Source organism: Leucoraja erinacea, chromosome 3 (genome assembly GCF_028641065.1).
Source record: "Leucoraja erinacea ecotype New England chromosome 3, Leri_hhj_1, whole genome shotgun sequence".
NCBI classification, from domain to species: Eukaryota; Metazoa; Chordata; class Chondrichthyes; order Rajiformes; family Rajidae; genus Leucoraja; species Leucoraja erinaceus.
In genome coordinates this window covers 52,528,743-52,549,056 of record NC_073379.1, presented here as the reverse complement: position 1 = coordinate 52,549,056, position 20,314 = coordinate 52,528,743, and the positions used below count along the sequence as shown (strand labels likewise).

Sequence of the window (20,314 nt, the reverse complement as noted above, 5' to 3'; positions counted from 1 at the left end):
TAAAAGTACACTGATATTTTCCTCACATTTTATGATCCATATATAGGCCAGAAGCCATTTTACACTAAATTTGTTATTCAGATATTACATTTGCTATAACCTATCCTAAATGTCCATTTAGTTATGAAACAAATAATTAAATCTCACCATGTTGTTTTTTTCTTGCAGTGTTCTCACCATTTCATCTTTTTCTGTGTTGATGCATTTCAGTGTCTCCTGGAGTTTGTCTTTTTCCTTTACCAAAGAAAATTTTTCATCCTCTAGCTGATGGAACCGTTGGTTTAATTCCTCTTTCCGAATTTCTACCTCCTGTTCTTTGGAAATACGAGCTCCCAGCTCTTCAACCTCAGCAAGCAACGTGTCACGCTGAGACAATGTGCAGTGAAGTTCTTCTCTTTGTTTTTGAACCTAATTTAGAAAAAAGGTACTATGTTAAATTACACAATATGCAAATCCATTAGTTACACCAACCATGTCCTATACATGCCAAGTCAAACTACAGTAAAATTGGCTAGTACATTTATTAAAGGGACATACTCCTTATTCCATGTAACATCTTAAATGTATTACTCACCACCTCAGAGTTTTCTTGCAGAACCCTTTTCATTTCATCTTTTTCAGCTTTGTTACATTTCAGTGACTCCTGGAGTTCGTTGTTTTCCTTTAGTAAGGATGATCTTTCATCCACCAGCTGCTGGAACTGTTGGTTTAATTCCCCTTCCTTAATTTCTACCTCCAGTTCTTTGGAAACACGAGTTCTTAGCGTTTCCATCTCAGCAAGCAACACGTCATGCTGAAATTTCACACGGCAGAGTTCTTCAGTTTGCGTTTGCATCTAATAGAAATAGGAAAGTGTTTTCAAGAAGGCACCCTGTTTTATTAATTCTGCTTTAATATTGATAAGTTAATAGCCACTGCACAGAACACATTATTTAAAGCTATTGTATACATCCATTTACTTAAAAAAAATTACAACTCCGTTTCACTATTTTCTTGTAGGGTTCTCTTCCCTTCTAGTTTCCCTTTCATCCCCTTCTAGTTTTACTCTTTACCATCTCCTTGAGCAACATATAGTCTACAGTAATTATTAAATAAATTATATCTTACCACCTCCGTATTTTCTTGCAGTATTTTCTTCATTTCATCTTTCTCCTCTTCAATACATCTGAGATTTTCCTGGAGCTCGTCCCTTTCCCTAATCAGGGATGATTTTTCATTTTCCAGTTGCTGGAACCGTTGGTTGAATTCCTCTTCCTGAATTTCTACTTCCCGTTCTTTGGAAATGCCATGTTTCAGCTCTTCGATCTCAGGACACAATATGTCACACTGAGCTACTGTCTGGTGAAGTTTGTCATCTTGCTTCTGTGTCTAATAACAAAAACAGGTGTATTGCTCAACTGCACAAAAATATGAAAATATAGAACGCTTTTGCTGGATTGCCAGTGATTATTTTAAATCATGTGAATTAGTTATTCTATACATACCAAGCTAAATTACAGTTAAATCAGCAAAAAAAATGTATTGACTATATTCAAACCTATGCCAGGTACTTACTTAAAATGCATAACTCACCATCTCAGTCTTTTCTTCAAGGGCTCTTTTCATTTCATCATTTTCTGCTTTGATACATTTCAGTGTCTCCTGGAACTCATACTTCTCCTTTAGCAAGTTTGATTTTGCATCCTCCAATTGCTGGAACCGCTGGTTAAATTCCTCTTCCCGAATTTCTGTTTCCTTTTGTTTGGAAACACAGGCTCTCAGCTCTTCGATCTCAGTAACCAATGTATCATGCCGAGCCTCCAGACAAAGTTCATCAACTTGGTTTTGCTTTTAATTAAAAAGATGCCAGAAGTTAGCATATTTTCTAACCATGGTTGTATGGTATACCATTGGTTGTATTTTCACAAATATTCCATATAGACCAGAACCCAATGCAAGCATGGAAAACTCGTTAATTGACATTGTAAAGACTAAGCTACTATATAAATAATCCAACCATTAAAAATTCAGAATTCTTCATCACTACCTTTTTTTCTTTTCATTCTTTGATCGGTATTTTTGCATCCAGCAAAGTTCATTATTAAAGATTTTTCATCCTGTTTGCTGGATGCACTGGTTGAACTCTTGAATCTTTGTAGGTTGACACAAAAAGCTGTAGCTCAGTGAGTTTTTTCTCCAGAGATGCTGCCTGACCCACTGAGACGTGTCTATTGTGAACCTGTGTTTTGCTTCCCCAAAATATGAACAAGCAGCTCCTGCTTCTCATCCTCCCGATCATATTGAGACACCACATTTTGGAGTTGTTCATTTAACTCTTGTACCCAATTACAATTTATTTGCCAAATAATATTTCAGTATTACATTCATCCAGGATACAGCATTCCTCCTGTATGCAAACATTAGAAACATCTCAGAGTTTCTGGTTACTGCTGTTCTCTGCCTGAGGGTTGAAGGCCAGTTCACAAGATAGACAAGTGAAGATAAGTAAACATTTAATAAATTGAGAGATTGAGGGTTATAAGAACTGGCACAGAAGAGGAAGAGTTAAGGCCAACAGAGATCAGCCATGATTATATAGAGTGGCAGGGTAGTCTTGAGGGGCCAGATGGCCTGCTCCTGCTACAGTTTGTGGAAGGAAAATGATACATGGTTTTCAAATTTTTTTCAAATAAAAAACTGAAAAGTGTGGCGTGCAAAAGTATTCAGCCCCCTTTACTCCGATACCCCTAAATAAAATCCAGTGCAACCAATTGCCTCCAGAAGTCACCTAATTAGTAAATAGAGTCCACTTGTGTGTAATCTAATCTCAGTATAAATATAGCTGCTCTGTGAAGGCCTCAGAGGTTTGTTAGAGAACATTAGTGAACAAACAGCATCATGAAGCCCAAGGAACACACCCGACAGGTCAGGGATAAAGTTGTGGAGAAGTTTAAAGCAGGGTTAGGTTATAAAAAAAATATCCCAAGCTTTGAACATCTCACAGAGCACTGTTCAATCCATCATCCGAAAATGGAAAGAGTATGGCCCAACTGCAAATCTACCAAGACATGGCCGTCCACCTAAACTGACAGGCCGGGCAAGGAGAGCATTGATCAGAGAAGCAGCCAAGAGGCCCATGGTAACTCTGGAGGAGCTGCAGAGATCCACAGCTCAGGTGGGAGAATCTGTCCACAGGACAACTATTAGACATGCACTGCACAAATCGGGCCTTTATGGAAGAGTGGCAAGAAGAAAGCCATTGTTGAAAAAAAAGCCATAAGAAGTCCCGTTTGCAGTTTGCCACAAGCCATGTGGGGGACACAGCAAACATGTGGAGGGAGGTGCTCTGGTCAGATGAGACCAAAATTGAAGTTTTTGCCTAAATGCAAAACGCTATGTGTGGCGGAAAACTAACACTGCACATCACCCTGAACACACCATCCCCACTGTGAAACATGGTGGTGGCAGCATCATGCTGTGGGGGTGCTTTTCTTCAGCAGGGACAGGGAAGCTGGTCAGAGTTGATGGGAAGATGGATGGAGCCAAATACAGGGCAATCTTGGAAGAAAATCTGTTAGATTCTGCAAAAGACTTGAGACTGGGGCGGAGATTCACCTTCCAGCAGGACAACGACCCTAAACATAAAGCCAGAGCTACAATGGAATGGTTTAGATCAAAGCATATTCATGTGTTAGAATGGCCCAGTCAAAGTCCAGCCCTAAATCCAATTGAGAATCTCTGGCACGACGTGAAAATTGCTGTTCACAGACGCTCTCCATCCAATCTGACTGAGCTTGAGCTATGTTGCAAAGAAGAATGGGCAAAAATTTCAGTCTCTAGATGTGCAAAGCTGGTAGAGACATACCCCAAAAGACTTGCAGCTGTAATTGCAGCGAAAGGTGGTTCTACAAAGTATTGACTCAGGGGGACTGAATACTTTTGCACGCCACACTTATCAGTTTGAAAACCATGTATCATTTTCCTTCCACTTCACAATTATGCACCACTTTGTGTTGGTCTATCACATAAAATCCCAATAAAATACATTTACATTTGTGGTTGTAACGTGACAAAATATGGAAAAGTTCAAGGGGTATGAAAACTTTTGCAAGCCACTGTATATGTAGATTGAAGTCACCCATTATAACTGTTTTACCTTTGTTGCACGCATTTCTAATTTCCTGTTTGATGCCATCCCCAACTCTACTACTACTGTTAGGTGGCCTGTACACTACTCCCACTAGCGTTTTCTGCCCCTTAGTGTTTCGCAGCTCTACCCATATCAATTCCACATCCTCCATGCTAATGTCCTTCCTTTCTATTGTGTTAATCTCCTCTCTAACCAGCAACGTTACCCCACCTCCTTTTCCTTTCTGTCTATCCCTCCTGAATATTGAATATCCCTGGATGTTCAGCTCCCAGCCTTGGTCACCCTGGAGCCATGTCTCCGTGATCCAAACTATATCATATTCATTAATAACTATCTGCACAATCAACTCATCCACCTTATTACGAATGCTCCTTGCATTGAGACACAAAGCCTTCAGGCTTGTTTTTACAACACTCTTACCCCTTATACAATTATGTTGAAAAGTGGCCCTTTTTGATTTTTGCCCTGGATTTGTCTGCCTGCCACTTTTACTTTTCACCTTGCTACCTATTGCTTCTACCCTCATTTTACACCCTTCTGTCTCTCTGCTCATACATTTAAGAAACCCACCACCTCTTACTCTCTGTTTATTATATTTTTCTTCTTTCTCCCCTACATGTTGGGTCTGAGTGCTTCCCTTCTCTGCCTCCTGCCTCACACACCGTCTACTAGCTTTCTCTATTTGAATCCCTCCCAACCGTGCTAGTTTAAAGTCTCCCCAGTAGCCTTTGCAAATCTCCCCGCCAGGATATTGGTCCCCCTCAGATTGAAGTGCAACCCGTCCTTTTTGTACAGGTCACACCTTCCCCAAAAGAGGTCCCAATGATCCAGAAACTTGAATCCCTGCCCTCTGCACCAGTTCCTCAGCCACACATTTATCCCCCACCTCGCTTCATTCCTACTCTCACTGTCACGTGACACACGCAGTAATCCTGAGATTGCTACTTTTACGGTCCTTCTCCTTAACTCTCCTCCTAACTCCATAAATTCTCCTTTCAGGACCTCTTCTCTTTTTCTACCTATGTCATTGGTACCTATATGTACCACGACCTCAGGCTCCTCTCCCTCACATTTCAGGATATCTTGGACACGTTCAGACACATCCCAGACCCTGGCACCAGGGAGGCAAACTACCATCCGGGTCTCCTGACTGCGTCCAAAGAATCGCCATCTGACCCCCTAACTATAGAGTCCCCTATTACTATTGCCCTCCTCTTCTTTTCCCTACCCTTCTGAGCAACAGGGCCGGTCTCTGTGCTGGAGGCCCGGCCGCTGTCGCTGCCCCCAGGTAGGCTGTCCCCTCCCAACAGTACTCAAATCGGAGTACTTATTGCCAAGGTGTACAGCCACCGGGGTACTCTCTAGTCCCTGCCTCTGCCCCTTCTAACCGTGACCAACTTGTCTGCCTCCCGTGGTCTTGGAGTGACCACCTCTCTATGACCTCTTCACTCTCCCTGACCAGACAGAGGTCATCGAGCTGCTGCTCCATGTTCCTAATATGGTCCCTTAGGAGCCCCATCTCGACGCACCTGGCGCAGATGTGGACGTCTGGAAGGCTATCAGACTCCATGACTTCCCACATCTGACATCCAGAACAATAAACTGCCCTGGCCCTCATACTCCCCCCCCTTACCCAGGATACAATACAAAGTGCTAGAAGAAATCAGCAGGGATCGGACTCCCAATTAGCTGCTTCCTCGAGTTGGCTTCCACCAATTAGCGGCTTCATTTGGTTGTGTGGTATATACTTCAATAATCCTGCAGTTTGCCTTCAATCAAAATCCATCACATAAAGAACAAGGATGATGCTCAAGTTCAAATCTGACTGTTGACTTTTCCAGAGCATAACTCAGTATCAGAATTTTGATAATCCAGAACCAACCAGTATTTGAACAATACCAATCGGAAAAGATTCAGGCTGGCTACTGGTGTTGAAGTTAACAGTCAAATTTGAATTTAGTATTAGGCAAGAAATACAAAATTCTCAATGAGGGCGACTTATAGAAATCTCCACAGAAACAATTTAAGCAGACGACAGACAAGGTCAATGACAGTAGACAAAAGTTCCGGAGAAACTCAGCGGGTGCAGCAGCATCTATGGAGCGCAGGAAATAGGCAACATTTCGGCACAAAATGTTGCCTATTTCCTTTGCTCCATAGATGCTGCTGCACCCGCTGAGTTTCTCCAGAACTTTTGCCGACCTTCGATTTTCCAGCATCTGCAGTTCCTTCTTAAACACGTCAATGACAGTCACTGTTGCTGTCTGGTTCACCAATGAAGAATGATTATTTGAAGGACAATTATCTGCCAAAACATGTACACAATGTTTGAAAGAGGGAAGATTGCAGTGGGGACACAAAATGTTGCATTTGGAAAGGTACATGGATAGGAAAGGTTTAGGCGGGCATGTGGGACTAGCGTAGATGGGGCACCTTGGTCAGAATGCGCAAGATGGGTTAAAGGACCCGTTTCCATGATGTATGACATGGGTGTGTGTATGTGCACGAGTTAAAATTACAGCAGAAAATTAGTACTTGAACTGGAGTCAGTTCGCATTCCTCCTTCAAGCTCACCTTTTTATCAACTATTTCAGGAAGGTTTTCTTGAATGCTGAACATATCTTTCTTTTCGTGAATTTCTGTTTTTATTTCATTCACCAGCTGACGCTCGTATTGCAGCTCCCCTTGGGCAACATCCAATGCCTGACTGGCCTGCAAGAACTAGATGAACAGCCAAATTTCAATTAATCCAAAAGATTCCGTTTCTAAATCAACTTTTAAGTCCTACCAGATAGAGAAATGTACTGTGTAATGCAACTCGATGGATAATCCAGAAACACTTTTTTGAACAATTGATCCAGGGCATTTCTTGAATTGAAATAAATTATATTGAGAAAGACTCCAGTTCACTTAACTGAAAGTTAAAACCAAATGTGGCACTAATAGAGACCACTAAAAAAATCCAAGAGCAACAATCTTGAAGGGAATAAGAATATGAATTCCTTATTTATACGGAACGGACACTGTAATAAGAAATTCCTTATCCAAACTACTCCAGTCAGATAATGCGATGTTGACATTTTAAATGTAACTGAATTTTTAGATTTTGTGCACTTTTACTCGTGATTAAATTTTGCATATTCCCAATATTTAAAAAACCTTACCCAATTTCATTGGTGGCCTTCAGATTACACAAAGGATTAGTCAGGGTGGTCATTGGGAACAAGAAGACCTTGAAAAACAGACTTACTTTGAAAAAGGAGGTAATTCAGCCTCTTAAATCTATCCTGCCCTCACAGAACAATTTTATTAATCCCAATCCACCCTGTTTGTTTCCCTTTAGCTGGCAATTTTTTATTTTTTTCACATGCCCATCAATGCTTCTCTGATTATTTTGCCACTTAGCTGCTAAGGGTTACTTAAATAACCCAATTAATTTAGCAGCATATTTTGGAGATGTCAGAGGAATCAGAGCACGCAATTGAAATGCAGTCATGAGATTGCTGATTAGACACCATAGGTCAGGACCGATTTAATACTCTGGAGCTGTGAGGTAGCAATACCCGTCAGCATTGTGCCAAAGACAGGCTTTAACAGAATAACTGAAAATATATTACCATTTTTTATAGAAACAAATAAATACAGACCACAAAATTACTTTTGCTCTAGGAGGAATGTCCATGGCAAGAATATGAATCTCATAAACATATTGCTATTTATGATTTAAAAAAAAAAAAAAAAAAAGTTGAAGATTTTGTTAAAGAGTTTGGGAGAAGGCTAGTGTGAATTGACAAGATGAGTGGAAGGCTAGCCTAGCCAGGTGCGCCAAATAAACACACATTTGTTCAGTAACAGAATTCATTGAGGTTACTTAAAAACATCCAATTAAAGAGATAAAGAAAGCACACAAGGTAAATAATGATACCCATGTAAGATTTAATAGATTGCGGGAAGTTTATAATGAATTATGCCCCTTTGACTCTGCCTCAGAATTTATAGTAGATTCTTGAGAAGTAATTGTCTGGCCTGATATGCAGAAATACTAACGAAAATCTTAAAATATTCTCTTCAAACAAAGAGCAAAATATAAATCGGTAGTGATGATTATATTTTATGGCAACAGGCAGAATAAATGGAAAAGGCAGTTATATATACATATAGATATACATATAGACATAGATATATAGATATACACATACATATATATACATACATATACACATATATTGATACACACATACATATATACACATACATACATGTATATGTATACACATACACTAGACCGTGGAATCCATTGGGTCTCTGTCACATAGGAGGCCTGGTCCCCCAACGCAACCCGTTCCCCAAGGCAATATTCCACCACTCACCAGTTTCTCCAACTCAACCCGTCCCCCCAACACAATATTCCGACACTCACCCATAGCCGACAACTGCGCAGGGGCTGCTCATTTCGCCTTTTTTCAGCCTCCCTCATTTTTAAACTTTAAAAAAATGCATTTGCACTTGCTAGCTAGCAGAACTGAGTGCATTGTGAATTAAAAAAAAATGCATTTGCACTTGTTAGGGCTAGCACGGTGTACTTGGAGAGCAACAATATTGCGAGCAGGGCTACGCACAGGGAATAAGCGAAAGATAGTTGTTTCCCCCCCCCAAGTTTTTAGAGATTTTTGAACATTTTCATAAATAACTTGAGAAGTAAAGTATGAATTTTTCAGATAGGACGAATTTGGCCAACAGGGCGTCGTGTTTTCGAGCAGATGTGATTATACACACACATATGTCCATGATCAGAGTTTTAATAGTTACTAGACTAAGTGGGGACCTGTTGGTCCCCCGACGCAATATTCCACCTCCACTAATTCCAATATTAGTGGCCAGCCGGGGGGGGGGGGGGGGGGGGGGGGGGGGATTTCTGGAGAGCTGGTATGGGTGTTGTTGGCTGCAGGGACTACTGGTCTCCAGAGGGCTAGTATGGACATTGTGGGTCAAATGGATTCTTGGGGTGGCAGCTCAGTCCCTCAAGCCTGATGTGCTGGCAGCTCACTCACGCTGGTGGGCTGGCAGTTGACTCACAGCTATTCCTTGAAATTCCATTTCAAGCATAGTGCAAGGCCACCAAATTCAAATCCATTTTCCTACCATATCAAGCAGGGTGCAAGGCCTCCAAATACAAGTGCAGTTTCATACCATTTCAAGCAGGGTGCAAGGCCACCGAATTCAGGTTCAGTTTCCTACCACTTCAAGCAGGGTGCAAGGCCACCGAATTCAAGTGCAGTTTCCAACCACTTCAAGCAGGGTGCAAGGCCACCAAATTCAAGTGCAGTTTCATATCACTCCAAGCAGGGTGCAAGGCCACCGAATTTAAGTGCAGTTTCCAACCACTTCAAGCAGAGTGCAAGGCCACCAACTTCAAGTACAGTTTCATATCATCCAAGGAAGGTGCAAGGCCACCAAATTGAAATGCAGTTTCATACCATTTCATGCAGGGTGCAACGACACCACATTCAAATGCAGTTTTATACCATTTGCTGCAGGGTGCAAGGCCACCACATTCAAATGTAGTTTCATACCATTTCAAGCAAGGCGAAACAACCATAAAACCACACACACAGTTCAGTAGACATTCAGTGTGTTCAGTTGATTCACAGCTCAGACAAAGTTGTGACCTCTCCCTCCCCCATCATGCACAGGCTGAGCCACACCCACACTTCCGGGTTTTATAATCCATCCCTCTTCCACCGGAAAAGGTGTGGCCTTCATGGCGTGATTGACAGGAGAGAGATTCTCAACATTTTTTAAACACTAATAACACTTTTATTTTTCATTGATGGGAAGACTCCTCTGCACCTGATCAGCGGAGTGGGACTGAGTAAGGTGGGCAAAAATCACAGCCGTAAGTGGTAGCGTTTTACCTAAAATCAATATAGTGCAAACAGGAAGTTGTCAAGTTTAGACAAACAACCCTTTGCAGTGCCTTTTCACTTCAACCCAAATAACCATTTGCAGTGCATTTTTACTTCAACCCAAACAACCATTTGCAGTTTTTTTTTTACTTCAACGCAAACAACCATTTGCAGTGCATTTTTACTTCAACCCAAACAACCATTTGCAGTGCATTTTTACTTAAAACCAACCATATTTTCATTTTCAAACCACATTAAGGGCACTCAGTTTAGTAGACATGTGTTCAGTGTTATTCAGAGAGAGAGACGTGACCCTCTGGCTTCCTCCATCTTGCAGAGACTGAGTGAGGCACACCACTTCCTGGTTCTATAGTCCCTCCCCCTCCCTCCAGCAGGGGCAGCAGAGAGAATGGCTAATTTTTAAAACACATTAATATCTCTCTGATTTTTCATTGATGGGAAAAATCCTCTGGTCCCGGAAGGCGGCTCTGAGCGAGGTGGCCAAAAATGACGGCCGTAGGTGGCGGCGTTCTCTCGGGAATCACAGCACAGTGAGCCAAAAGCGGTCAAGATCAGACTTTTAGTAATATAGATAAGATATCTATGTGATTACATGTGCCTCACTCAGTCTCTGCAAGATGGAGGAAGCCAGAGGGTCACGTCTCTCTCTCTGAATAACACTGAACACATGTCTACTAAACTGAGTGCCCTTAATGTGGTTTGAAAATGAAAATATGGTTGGTTTTAAGTAAAAATGCACTGCAAATGGTTGTTTGGGTTGAAGTAAAAATGCACTGCAAATGGTTTGTTTGCGTTGAAGTAAAAAAAAAAAACTGCAAATGGTTGTTTGGGTTGAAGTAAAAATGCACTGCAAATGGTTATTTGGGTTGAAGTGAAAAGGCACTGCAAAGGGTTGTTTGTCTAAACTTGACAACTTCCTGTTTGCACTATATTGATTTTAGGTAAAACGCTACCACTTACGGCTGTGATTTTTGCCCACCTTACTCAGTCCCACTGAAATTACATCAAAACTATACACGATAGCGCTACATTTTTTTTTGCACCACCTTACTCACCATTGTTCTGTGGTGGTCTGTGTCAAGTTTCATTCAGGTTGATGTTATATTTTACAAGTAATTTCACATGTAAAAAGTCAAGATTCGAGAAAATATTCTTCACTCTGCAGCTATAACTTCACAATGCTACATTGTCGCAATCTCAGCAATCAGTCCTGCCAAGCTGTCAGCACTATCAGGTGCAACACTGTTGCAGCAAGCATATTGCTGGCAGCATGGAGGGAAGGTGCATTTTAACAAAATATTTTGAAGTCACAGTGCACTGAATTTTGAATAAGACAAAATGTGCAGCCCCTGCGCAGTTGGAGGCTACGGGTGAGTGATGGAATATTGTGTTGGGGGAACGGGTTGAGAAGGGGAAACGGGCGAGTGGTGGAAGATTGCCTTGGGAAACGGGTTGCGTTGGTGGACCATCTTTGGCCCACCTTGCTCACCATTGTCCGAGGGTGTGCAGTGGCAAGTTCTGTTCAGATTGATGTTATATTTTACAAGTTATTGACATTTAAAACTTAAATGGACTTAAAACAGTGTCCCCACTTGCCTGCCGCACATGCAGTTTGGTGAAATATAATTTGTGCGTTTCCGAAACGGCGCAAAAACAGTACACGATAGCGCTACACTTTTTGGCCCACCTTACTCTCCATTGTCCAGCGATGTGTATTAGCCAAGTTTTGTTCGATTCGACCAAGTAATTTCCTTTAAAAACTTACAATTAACTTCCTTCAGCTGACCCTGCGCAGTTTGGGGAGGCCCATCAGCCACGTCACAATTGAAAATGGAGCCGGTGCCGCGCTAGTGACGCAAAATGACGGCGTCTCCCCACGCGTGCGCAGTGGGCCTGGTATCCGCACTTGCGCAGTTGGGGACCGCCATTTTGAGATCGTCATTTTCACTCGTGTCACAAAGGGGATCTCTGGCATCACAACGGGAATGGGTGAAATATTACGTTGGGGGGGGAACGGGACTTGTGTGTGATAGGGACCCAACGGGTCCACTGGCCGTCTCGTAAACAACAAATTTCAAACAGAAAAAATGTAAACAAGGAATTCTGAAATTAATGATAAACAAAGTTGCATCAGTTTTGGAAAGGTAAACACATTTATTGCAGGAATAAAGGAATTAGGGAAGCAGGAAGAGTATTAGAAGAAAAACTCCTAGAGTTGCATCAGTTTTGGAAAGGTAAACACATTTATTGCAGGAATAAAGGAATTAGGAAGCAGGAAGAGTATTAGGAGAAAAACTATTGCTTGTTGGCAGAAGATTATAAAAATGGACTAATCAAACAACTTTTTTTTGTACTGCAATTACCATCTCGTAAATATAGAAAAACAAATGTAAGAACCTTTTCCTTCTCATCGTTTAACAAGCACTCTTTTTCAGCCAAACTTTTCTTTAATTCCACCTCCACATTTTCCTTCTTTCTCATTTTTTCATATAGGCTTCTCAATTCTGCTTGGTTCTCTATACACTAATATAAAAATACAAATAAAATAACATGATCTTGGATTCACAGAAATAAAGAAATTAAACCATCTGTAAAAAAAAGCAAGTTATTTTGCGATATCAGAAACAAACACTGAAGAGTTCAATAACAAAAGCATTAGGAGCTTGGAAAGTAACATTAATTTTTATCTCTATAGATTCTTGTTTATTATCCAGCAAATAAGATAATGAACAGTGGAGTCTTTTAGGAGGTATGTTTTCCATTACTATAATTGACGTTGGCCTACTCCCACCCATCCTAATTTTCTCTTTTCTCATAGGCTACCAAACAGTTCTTACCAGACAAGTTACACTTCAATGATCAACGTGTGCAGATTTAAAAATGAAATATCATCTGGACATTCCAGGGGAACAAAGGAGGTATGGGGACAAGGAAGGAGGGAGTAATATTTGACACAGAAGCACAAAAGTAAAATAAAAATAAAGCAATGCCTAGAATTAAAATAGGAAAAAAATGTTCTGTACACTAAAGGATGGGCAGCAGGTTAACACCAATCAATTAGCAAAATCTTGTCATAGATAACTACCAGAAAAACAAAAATGACCCGATGGCTACTTTAGAGTAATGTGTTGTAATAAATTTCATTTGATTTAATTCCAGTTTGATTATCAGCTAAACGACCTAAATCTTGTTAAAATATTCAGTTGAAGAGTTAAATACAATTAATCCAAATTTCCAGTTACAATTACACTTTTTGAAAGCTAAAAGCTAAATCCCAGTCTGGCCGTATTGGTGGAAATGTGTTATCCTCGATAACAATCAGCATGGGAGCACCTCAAGGCTGCGTGCTCAGCCCTCTGCTTTACTCACTCTGCACTCATGACTGCATAGCCGGACATAGTGCAAACTCCATCATCAAATACACTGACGACACCACTGTTGTGGGACGAATCACTGATGGGGACGAGTTAGAGTATAGAAGTGAGATTGACCGATTGACCAAATGGTACCAGCACAATAACCTGGCTCTCAACACCAGCAAAACCAAGGAACGGATTGTGGACTTTGGAAGGGGTAGGTTAGGGACCCACAATCCCATTTATATCAACGTTGGTGGAAAGGGTCAAGAACTTCAAATTCCTGGGCATGCACATTTCCGAAGATCTTTCCTGGTCCCAGCACACTGATGCAATTATAAAGAAAGCACATCAGCGCCTCTACTTCCTGAGAAGATTACGGAGAGTCGGCATGTCAAAGAGGACTCTCTCGAACTTCTACATGTGCCTAGTAGAGAGCATGCTGACTGGTTGCATTGTTCAGCAATTTGAGCGTCCAGGAGCTGAAACGAATGCAGAACATTGTGACCACTGCCCAGTCCATCATCGGCTCTGACCTCCCCACCATCGAAGGGATCTATCGCAGTCGCTGCCTCAAAAAGGCAGCCAACATCATCAAGGACCCACAGCATCCTGGCCACACACTCATCTCTCCGCTACCATCGGGTAGAAGGTACAGGAGCCTGAAATCTGTTACATCCAGGTTCAGGAACAGCTTCCCCACAGCCATCAGGCTATTAAACTCGCCAACAAACAGACTCTGAACTATAACAGGATATTGCACTTAATCTGTTTATTTATGTGTATTTTGAACTGAACTGTTCTGTATTTATGCTTACAATATTATATTGTGCTGCAGCAAGCAAGAATTTCATTGTGCTATCTGGGACACATAACAATAAACTCTCTTGACTTGAAATTAATGCATTTGTAGATATCAAACATTGGAGATGGTGGGTCGGGGGAGCAACAGTAGCAGAAGCTAGGTCTTAACAGGGATAATTGGAATTGACATTGTGCACATCACTCGTCCAACAAACTACAAGGCACTGCAAAGCTCTGTACAGCTAATGAAATATATTGTCAACATGGCCACTGTCCATAACAAACAGAACAAAAAGGCTTCTTTGCAGCAATTTAAAAAAAAAAACATGACCCACAGTGATTTCATTTAGTCTGGCTGAACTTACTAAATGCTTCACTCTGATTATCTAGGCCAGCAGTGTCATGATCCCTTCTGATTAAGCAGCTTCTGCACCTGCGATAAACAAAATTACTCGCCGTCTCAAGGTGGAATCCAAATATCCTGACAAAAGTAATATTGGAACAATCAAACTACTGTCTATCAGTTCAAAGAAAAATTGAGTTATTTTCATTTGAAGTAAACATGGGCATTGAAACTTTTAGATGGATTATTGATCTTACTTCACAATTCTTATTTAATAAAATCTTAAACCTGAAAATATCTATATAGTATATCTATGTCAATATGTCTAATTGTCATATAGGTACTAATCAATTATATCGGTCTGTTTAGCTAATTGATTGATTTAAATTACCATCTCAATATTTTCTTGAAGATCACATTTCAACTGATCCCTCTCAGTTTGAAGATTCAACAATTCTTCATGCAACTTCTCTTTCTCATCACTGACTTCTGTGTAATTTTTCTGATGTACGACAAGTTCTTCAGTTAAACGCTTTGTCTCAGTAGTTTCAGCTTCAGAGGTCACATTCAGAGGTACTTGATCCTGATAACAAAACAAATAATTAATTTCAAATACTGTTCTTTAAATATTTGGTATCAATCTTTACATTTTGATATTCACTTCACATTAAACAATAACATCACTGTAAGAACATCCTTTGGAGTTGACAATCAGAAAGTAAGTCAAAAGAAAAGGCAAGAAATCTGATATTTGTCTACACAACTGCTAGTGCTGAAGAATCCCAGCATGACCCAGCAGAAAAATCACCCCCCCCCCAGTTTTCAACTAGCAATTTGAGGGTTGTTAAAAAAAACATTTAAATAGCAAACATCTATAATAATAAGACCAGAACCTAGAGGGATCTAGATCACATCTGTATAATCTTCCTTCCAAATAACTACGGGCACCTACACTGTGAACCAAACTATAAGTTTGCGGATGACACAATGCTGTGTGGCAGTATGAGCTGCGAGGAAGATGCCATTAGGCTGCAAGGTGACTTGGGTAGGTTGGGTGAGTGGGCAGATGCAGTATAATGTGGATAAATGTGAGGTTATCCACTTTGGTAGCAAGAACAGGGAGGCAGATTATTATCTGAATGGTATGTAGACACAAAATGCTTGAGTACCTCAGCAGGGCAGGTAGCATCTAGAGAGAAGGAATGGCTGATGTTTTGGGTCGAGACCCTTCTTCAGACATTATCTGAATTGGGTCAGATTAGGAAAAGGGGAGGCGCGATGAGACCTGGGAGTGCTTGTACATCAGTCACTGAAATTAAGCTTGTCCACTTTGATGGTAAAAACAGGAAGGCAGATTATCTGAATGGTGTCAAGTTGAGAAAAGGGGAAGTACAATGAGAAATGGGAAACCTTGTTCATCAGTCACTGAAAGTAAGCATGCAGGTACAGCAGGCAGTGAAGAAAGCTAATGACATGTTGGCCTTCATTGCGAGAGGATTTGAGTTTAGGAGCAAGGAAATCCTTCTTCAGTTGTACAGGGCCCTGGTGAGACCGCACCTGGAGTATTGTGTGCAATTTGGTCTCCTAATTTGAGGAAGGACATTATTGCAGGGAGTGCAGCGTAGGTTCACCAGGTTAATTCCCAGGATGGCGGGACTGACATATGATGAAAGGATGGGTCGACTGGGTTTGTATTCACTGGAACTTAAAAGGATGAGGATATCTTAGAGAAACATATAACATTCTTAAAGGATTGGACAGGCTAGATGCAGGAAAAAAGTTCAGAAAAATATGTTGGAGGAATCCAGACCCAGGAGTCAGTTTAAGAATAAGAGGTAGGCCATTTAGGACTGAGGGGAGGAAAAACTTTTTCACCCAGAATCTGTGGAATTGGCACAGAAAGCAATGGAAGCCAATTCATTTAATGTTTTCAGGAGAGATAGATTGATTTAGCTCTTAGGGCCAAAGGAATCAAGGATATGGTGAAAAAGCAGGAACGGAGTACAGCGGTGCTGGCATGAAGGGCCGAATGGCCTACTCCTGCACCTCCTTGTTTTGTCTATGATAACACTTGGTCTTAATTTATGTTTAGCATGGGAGAATTAATCATATCTATATACTTTTAAAACTGTGTGTTTGTGTAAAAAATGTTGCCTGTGAAACGTATAACCTCGAAAGCCAGACGCCAAACGGGGAAATATTTACATATTTCAGTAGAGATTTTCCTTGTGATTTTAGAAATCCACTGCTCTGTACATTTTGTACATTATTATCCTTTTTTATTAAAATTGTTGACCAATCTGACCTTTTTAAAAAATCTGACCGCTGCTCAGCTGCTGACATCACAATAACAGTGAAATTTTTACATCTTCTGGTAGAAATTTTCCTTATGATTTCAAAAATCCAATCCTATGTAGATCAATTATTTCCCAAGATATTTGCTAAAATTTATCACCAAACTGACATTTAAAAAAAAAGGCTGCTCAGCTGCTGACCTCACAATGCCTTTCCTTGTCCCCCCGGCTCTGGATTAATGCAGCTACTGTCAAAGCGCATGCGCAGTTTTTTCCACGAGGCACGTTAGCCCACCCACCCACCCGTTCTTCAAAAGGCGCAGAAAGAACGAGAAAGTTCTGCTGCAAAGATCCTACAGCTCCGCTAAAGGATCTTTGTTCTGCAGATCGCGAGGTCAGCGGCGCTCACGCGCTGAAGAAGCTTCTCCCCACTGTCGGCGCAGCCTGCGAAGCCCCGTCCCTCCCCCACCCGCCCACTCAGTCGCAGGTTTCCAGAGTCAAGTCGTTTCTGTCTCTCTGCGCTTTTCACAAACCACTCACCCGCCTGGCTCCTCTCCCGCCCCTCCCCCTCACCTCTTCCCCTCTCCTCTCTATCCGTCACAGGGGACGACCTCCTCTCCGGGGAGGCCCGATCGTCTGTTCCCCCCGCCCAGCCGGCTCTGTCACGCTGGTGGGTGTGCTTCCCCTTGCGGAAGCCACGATCGGCTGCCCTCCCGCTGCTTTTCACCGTTCTCAGATGGCTCCGTACCTCGCTCTGGTCCACGCCTGCCGCAGCCTAGCTTGGGGCCCGGTGCGACGGCCGGCTCTACAACCTGGGTAGGTAGGTGCTGCCTCTACCCACTACCCGCCCCACCCCTCTAACCCCTCCCAGAGAGGGCGGAGAGGAGAGGGAAGAGAGGGGGGGGAGGAAGAGGGAAGTGAGGGACCCTCCCTCTCTGCCCCCCTCCCTCTCTAGGGAGTGGTGAATATTGGGACCCATGGTGAGTGGTGGAGTATTGCGTTCAGGAACCAGCCCTCCCCTGTGATGCCGCACCCCCCCCCCCCCCCAAATCTCTACCCCCTCCCTTCCCTCTACACCTCCCCCCTCTCTCTAGCCGCGCCTGTGCAAATGGGGGTTATGCGTGAGAGGATAGGGCAGGCGATGGGGTAAAGGGAGCGAATGAATATTAATATAATATCGGGGGGGGGGGGGGTTAGTGTGTGTGGGGTTGGTTAGCATGCATGCGACGCCCAAGGCCGCCTCCCCCTTGCAACTGGGGAACAGACTCACGGATCTGCACTTGGTCTAGTATACTTTTAAAACTGTGTGTGTGTGCGCGTGCGTGCGTGTGTCATTTTGCCTTTCAAACGTATCTCCTCTAAACCAGACGCCAAAACGAGGAAATTTTTAGATTACAGTAGCGAATTATCTTCTGATTTTAGAAATTCACTCCTCTGTAAATTTGGTCATCTCCCCAAATTTTCAATAAAATTGTTCACAAAACGGACTTAAAAAAAAAAAAATCAAACTGCTGCCCAGCTGCGGACATCACAATGGCCTTGTTCGCGTTGAGGGGACGGGACCCAACTAGTCAGGGGTCTAATAATCTATATTTAGTGGTTTAGTAATCTATATTTTTCCCAAATCAATGAATAGTCACGGTCAGGAAAATGACCGGAAACACCAGGACATAAAATTCATTTTTAACTTAGATATCATCTCAGAAGAAAGATGAGTGTCATGTTTATGGAATGAACAGAGGAATAAATATCAATTTACAAAACATTGATATTAGCCAAACTAGACTTCCTAAAATGAATCTTAATTTTGTTATGTGCAGTACATTAATCAAGGAAGTTTGAAGCAAATTCAAGTTGCTTAGTTAAACATACCTTTTCAGGCCTGGTTTGTGACATTGTCACGTCTTCATTGGCTTTTGTTAAAACATGCAATTTAGTCATCAGCTCTTCTTTTTCATTGTTAAGCATTTCAACTTTTTCTGACATTTCAGAAAACATATTATCTGGTAAGACGGAAGCAAAGGGTGAATTGCATTACGAAATAACAAAAGTTTGTTTATATACCACGATTTACTTTATTCCATTGCGCGATTCCTATTATGATGAATATGACATTTTGTTTTGAGTGGAAAATATGCTGTATGCATTATTGCTGCTACATATCTAGTTAACAAAGCAATTATTGTAATATGAATTGTTTTGAAATGTTCAGGTGTAATTAGATGTTGTAGAAATACAATTATTTTCATAACCACCCCAACCCCTCCTCACAGGTGAAACAATGCCAGTAATAGTTCAAGTTTCAAGAGGTGACGTTATTGATTGAATGCAATGGTCAGTCATGTTACACAATTATGGGTTTGCCAAGGAGATACGTGCCTCCACTTGCAACCTCAATTTAGCTCATACTTCTACCTCAATTTAGCTGATACTTCTAACCACTGTACCTGAATGCATGTTCACCTGTTGGCATGTCTTTCGTGCAATAAACATCTCAATGACATTGGAACATATTACAGTCCTAAAGCGGATTGTTAAATTTTAAACTCAAATATCTGTCATCTAAAATTTTCCCACCAAAACTATACCAAACTAATGGTACGTTATATCTCCAGCCCATAATTATTGCTACAGGTTCTTGGTTCCTCCAAAATATTCCAACTGGAATTTAAACTGGAGGTGGTGAAGGGAGGGATTAAGCCAGAAAGGGTATAAAGAACACACACTATAGAATTTAACATAAAACATCCCCACACAGCAGAATCAAAGTTTCCCACTGTGTGGGAAGGCACCAAAGTCAGTCTCTTCCTCCACTGTTCCTCGTGGTCAGGGCCTCCCCAAGCCCTCCGCAGTTGCAGCTACGGGCGGCCCGATGTCCAGGACCGCTCGCCGTGGTGATATAAGTCCGACGTCGGGGCTACGGGACTTCCTCAGCGGCGTGGACACCAGAGTCGGCGGCTTCCAAAGTCCGCAGGCCGCGCCGGGTGGAGACTGCTGCTGGCGGCTCTCTGCAAGGCGTCCCAGGACTCCACGATGTTGTTCAGCGGAGCCCGTGTTGGAATCTCTCCGCACCAGAGCTCCACGATGTTGGAGCAGCGGCCCAACGCTCAGGAGCTCCAAACAGCGACCCAGGTAGGTATCGCCCGCTCCGCGGTGACTCCAGCGCTGCGCCGCCGCTGTAGCAGCCCTGGTCCGGTTCCCGGTCCCCGGCAGGAAAGGCGGCTCCGATCCAGGTGGTAGGCCGCGAGGTGGGGGGGGGGGGGACGAGGGCGCGACTCGGAGAAATAGTCGCGTCCCCGCCAGGGAGAGACTGAGAAACGGTTTCCCCCTTACCCTGCCCCCCTAAAACAAACTTTAGACTAACTAAAAATAAAAAAAAGATTGAAGGGACAGACAGGCTGTAGGTAGAGGCTGCTGCAGTTGACTATACATTCCCAATATAGCTTCATTCAAAAATTAAA

The 20,314-nt window shown here is 42.2% G+C and overlaps 1 protein-coding gene across 1 annotated transcript in view; it reads right to left on the bottom strand.

Annotated features, from left to right (window-relative positions):
* The window catches only part of LOC129695585 (centromere-associated protein E-like), a 99,583-nt gene that overhangs the window by 25,011 nt on the left and 54,258 nt on the right, over positions 1 to 20,314 (bottom strand). The window contains 8 exon segments of the mRNA XM_055632668.1: positions 148 to 408; positions 575 to 835; positions 1,108 to 1,368; positions 1,573 to 1,827; positions 6,704 to 6,850; positions 12,454 to 12,579; positions 14,951 to 15,142; positions 18,726 to 18,856. Of these exon segments, the coding sequence (XP_055488643.1) occupies positions 148 to 408; positions 575 to 835; positions 1,108 to 1,368; positions 1,573 to 1,827; positions 6,704 to 6,850; positions 12,454 to 12,579; positions 14,951 to 15,142; positions 18,726 to 18,856 (1,634 nt within the window).